The sequence below is a fragment of the Mandrillus leucophaeus genome, unplaced genomic scaffold, assembly GCF_000951045.1.
Source record: "Mandrillus leucophaeus isolate KB7577 unplaced genomic scaffold, Mleu.le_1.0 Scaffold1361, whole genome shotgun sequence".
NCBI lineage: Eukaryota > Metazoa > Chordata > Mammalia > Primates > Cercopithecidae > Mandrillus > Mandrillus leucophaeus.
The window spans coordinates 244,997-250,136 of record NW_012101323.1 but is presented as its reverse complement, the minus strand read 5'-3'; the positions used below and the strand labels follow the sequence as shown (position 1 = coordinate 250,136).

The 5,140-nt window shown below is 35.4% G+C and overlaps 1 protein-coding gene across 1 annotated transcript in view; it reads right to left on the bottom strand.

Annotated features, from left to right (window-relative positions):
- Positions 1–482: 482 nt before the first annotated feature.
- The window catches only part of SEC24B (SEC24 family member B), a 95,059-nt gene continuing 90,401 nt past the window's right edge, over positions 483–5,140 (bottom strand). The window contains exons 23-24 of the mRNA XM_011973263.1: positions 2,391–2,494; positions 483–1,380 (exon numbers count right to left, since the gene is read on the bottom strand). Coding sequence (XP_011828653.1) covers positions 1,266–1,380; positions 2,391–2,494 — 219 coding nt within the window. The 3' untranslated portion in view covers positions 483–1,265. The remainder of the gene's footprint in view (positions 1,381–2,390; positions 2,495–5,140) is intronic.

Genomic DNA, 5,140 nt, shown 5'->3' with positions numbered 1-5,140 from the left:
GGTAATGTCCACAGACTAATGAAAATGTATTGATTCATATATATTACTTTTTTCTTTATTTTTGATACGGAGTCTCACTCCGTTGCCCAGGCTGGAGTGCAGTGGCGTGATCTTAGCTCACCCCAACCTCAGCCTCCAGGTTCAACCGATTCTCCTGCTTCAGTCTCCTGAGTAACTGGGATTACAGGTGCCTGCCACATTTGGCTAATTTTGGTATTTTTAGCAGAGATGGGGTTTCACCATGTTGGCCAGGCAGGTCATGAACTCCTGACCTCAAGTGATCTGCCCGCCTTGGCCTCCCAAAGTGCTAGGATTACAGGCATAAGCCACCATGCCTGGCCTGATTCACATATATTACTAACTGAAATGCAGTATCACTGCACTTCCCCAATTAGTAAATTCAATACATTCTGTATATAAAAAAATCCACCAATCCCCACAAAAAACCAACCAAACAAAAACCCCAAAAAATCACCAAACCATACTGTCAAGCGAAATAGTTTTAATTAGTAGGCTGATCATAAATAAATCCACATAAAAGATTTAACAGAATTACAAATAGTTTTGTGTTCCTTTGTGGACTCAATTCATAATACGCATTAGTCAACCTCATTCTCTAACTGTGACAAAAAGAGTTGTCATCCAACAATGCAGCACAGTTTAAGCAATTCATATTCTATAGTTACATTTTTACATTTTTTTTACAAATGTAACATTTATGTACATTATATATAGATTTTTTCTATAGTTCATGTACTGAAACTCTATTGTTTTTACAGGGAAAATGTTGAATTCATTTAATGAATAAGAAACATTCCTTGTTAAAAAGTAATTCATATAAACAAATAACATGGTACCACTGCCTTTTGGCATCTCTTGCCAGAGTTCGAGTCCAGAAATGTTATATTAATTATAAGAAAAAAGAATTTATCTAATTTTACATTATGACGTATCATTCCACATAGCTACATAAATTTGCCAGCTTGCAATGAACAGAGCACTGTACTGCCATACTACTGGAAATGTGTAGAAACCAATTCAAAATATACTTGGTGAAACAGCATCATCGTTACCATTAATTTGAGTTGAAAAAGATCTGTCAAGTTCTTTCTTCCCCTTTACTTTTTACCAAAGCCTCAGACAGAGTGCTGTGCGTTGCATCTTGTATTAACAAATGCCTTCATTTCAAATTTCCCATGTGCTTCTCTGACAGATTATGCTTTACCTAGGTTATAGATCTTTTTCTTATTCAATTTTATTCTACTTCACTTACAAATCTGCTGTTGAACATGAAGCAAAAATTCATAGTAAGAAAATGCAGCTTCTGTCCGGTCTTCAATCAAATGCTGAAAAAATTCTGCTTTGGCAGGACTCTCATCTCTGGAAGAAAGAAAAGGGCATTTGTCTAAACATATTTAAAAGCCCTGATTTCACCACTTTGTAATCTATCTCATAAAATTACACTTGTATCTTGTATATTTATACAAATAAAATAAAAGCGCATATTTCTAAAAAGAGTAACTGTATATTTTAAAAATTACTGGGCTGGGTATGGTAGCTCACACCTATAATCGCAGCACTTTAAGAGGCTAAGGTGGGAGCACTGCTTGAGCCTAGGAGTTCAAGACCAGACTGGGCAAAATAGAAAGAGCCCCACCGCTTAAAAAAAAAAAAAAAAAATTAAAAATTGGCTGGGTGTGGTATCTCACGCCTGTAATCCCAGCACTTTGAGAGGCTGAGGCGGGTGGATGACCTGAGGCGAGGAGTTCGAGACCAGCCTGGTGAAACCCTGGTCATGGTTTTTCACCAATGGTGAAACCCTATCTCTACTAACCAACATGGTGAAACCCTGTCTCTACTAAAAATACAAAAATTAGCTGGGCGTGGTGGTGGCCGCCTGTAATCCCAGCTACTTGGGAGGTTGAGGCAGGAGAATTGCTTGAATACAGGACACAGAGGTTGCAGTAGGTTGAGATCACGCCATTGCACTCCAGCCCGGATGACAAGAGTGAAACTTCGTCTCAAAAAAATAAAAAAGAAAAATGAACAATTAGCCAGGTGTGGAGGGAAGTGCCTGCAGTCCCAGCTACTTGGGAGTCTGAGTTGGGAGGATTACTTGAGCATGGGAGGTCCAGGCTGCAGTGAACCGTGATAGCAGCAGCCCTGCACTCCAGCCTGAGTGACAGAGACTCTATCTCAAATTAAATAAAAATTAAAAATTACTAATATATGGAGATGTCAGAAAATGGAATACAGGGGATATAAATCAAGTAACAACATTTTACCACCAGAATATATTTTGATACTATTTGAAGTTTGTTTTGAAGACAAGCAATTCTACAGACTACATAGGAAAGACAACTTCACAATTAAGTTACAGAAGTACTTACTTTACTATGTGAAGGATTGGACTTAATGGTCTGCTGTCTCTAAGCCAAGTTATGAAGGATCTGGCTCTTTCTGATGAAAGTGTATCTAGCTCTGGAAGATGTGTCTGGTAAAAGAAATACAATTAGGAAACTATTTCCTTTCTCATAGACTTCAGCAGTATTAGAACAAAATCATGATTCCTACTATCACCCCCAACTGCCAGCACTCTATTTCTTGGCTTCAACAGCAGCAACTACACAAATTATTTAAACTGTTGAAAAATCTGTTTATATTTTTCTGGATAAGTCAATAAAATATGTGCAATGATATGTCACTGACATTTTAACTGACTATATTTTTCTTGCTAAGTCAATAAAACATAAATGATTAGCATGTCACCAGTATTGTGTGGCGCCTTTATGCTTCTTCCAGAGGAAATGTTCAAATGAAGGGGGATACCATTAAATTCCAAATTCCCTTAGCAATTATATATTATATCCTATTCTAAAATTAGCCATTCTGGGAGAATTTCACGTTTCCTTTAATTTAAAGGCAAAGAATTTTAAAGTACAGTGTGGATATGTAAATATACTTTAAAACTATATGCAAGATTATTTTAAAAGGACCTAAAAGTCTATTTTTTTATACACATACATACATAAGAAGGTAAGATTTACTTTTCCTTTTCAAAGTCAACTGTAAATTAAATAGTAAATGAACAGTAAATTAAATAATTCAAGAATGTAGTATATAACAAAATTTAAATAGACAAGTTTGGAATAATTATGTTTGTAATTCCTGTCAATATTTTAAAAACCATTTCTATTTTGATGTGAATTTTTTCAGCTGTTTTCTAAATTATTACTAAGTATACAAACACAGTTTTGAAAATACAAATGGGGATCATATCATGAATACTATTCACTTCAGGCTGTATCCTTCTTCTTCTTTTTCTTTTTAAGAGATGGGGTCTTGCTACGCCACCCAGACTGGAGTGCAATGGCTGTACACAAGTGCAGTCATAGTACACTACAGCTTTGAACTCCTGGGCTCAAGCAATCCTCCTGCCTCAGCCTCCTAGCCTCCCAAGTAGCTGGGACCACAGGTGCATGGCACAGTGCGCCAGACTGTATTCTTTTTAATAAATGCACAGCTATTATTTAATACTATAGCATGTGTGTATATATGCCTATTTCCATGAATACATCTACAGGATATATTCTTTGCAGAATAATTTACTGTGTCATAAAGAACATGATTTTAACAGACATTGTCAAATTGCCCTCTAAAAAGGTTACATAAGTACTATATATTCCAGTCAATAGTGTTCAACAGTGTCCATTGCCCTGTGCTGTCTACATGATTGTCTATTATCAAATTTTAAAATTTCTGACAATCTGGGAAATGAAAGAAATGCTATATTACTATTTTTTTCCTAATTATGAGTGAGATTAAATATTGTTTCATATGACCTCTACTTTATTTTTCCTTTATGAATTTCCTGTTAAAATCCTGTACCCAGTTTTCTTTGGAGGAGGTCGAAAGGAAGGAAGTAGGTCTTCTTAAAGATTTGTAAGAGAACTTTTCATAGAGAAGTTAGCCCTTTTTCAGTCTTATGAGTTACAGATAATCTTAAGATTTTGTTGTTTGTATTTTGGCTTTATTTATTTATTGTTACCAAATAGAAATGTTTTATATTTGTGCTTTCAGATGTATTTATCTTTTGAATCACCAACTTACAAAGGCCTTGCACATTTTAATATTATTAAAAAAAAAAAAATTCGGCGGTGCAGTGGCTCATGCCTGTAACCCTAGCACTTTGGGAGGCTAAGGCTGGGGGATCACAAGGTGAGGAGATTGAGACCATCCTTGCTAATACCGTGAAACCCCAACTCTACTAAAAATATAAACAATTAGCCGGGCATGGTGGCGGGCGCCTGTAGTCCCAGCTACTGGGGAGGCTGAGGCAGGAGAATGGCGTGAACCCGAGAGGCGGAGCTTGCAGTGAGCTGAGATTGCGCCACTGCACTCCAGCCTGAGCGACAGAGCAAGACTCCATCTCCAAAACAAAACAAAACAAAACAAAACAAAAATTCACAAATATTTCTTCTAGTGATCTGCATGGTTTCCTTTTTTACATTTAAATGTTTAATCCATTTGAAAGTCATTTTGATATAAGGAATAAAGTAAATATCGTCTTGTTTTTTCCTTAATGACTAATCAGTGGTCCCAAGATTATTTTTCTAATATTCCATTTCCCCACAGTAATTTAAATTCAATCTTTACCACACTGTATTTTTCATTAATTAGACCTGTTTCTGAACTCTGTTCTGTTCCACTGATCTGTTTACAGTGCCAGCATCATGGTACTTAAATAACTACAGCTTTAGAATAAGGCTTACTATTTTACTTAGAATTTATTTTTCATATATTTCCCCCTTTGCTGACATTATTCTCCCTTTTCGTTTCCTTATTATCCTCGTTTGTTGAGTTTCAACAATGAACTCTTGGATTATTTGTCAATTAAAAAAAAAAAATCAAACAACGACAGATTGTAATAAGGATTACACTGAATTTATATTAATTTCAGGAAAAAGGATATATTTACATTATCTAACAATAAGGTAGGCCAGCTTTCCCTTTCAATTAATTAATTATACAAATCTGTTTTCAGAATCATATTTCCTTAGTATTGGTTAGCATACATTCAGTAAAATCCTACTGAAAAATTTGTGTTTAGTATAAGCAAAGTAACTTTTTTTTTTTTTTT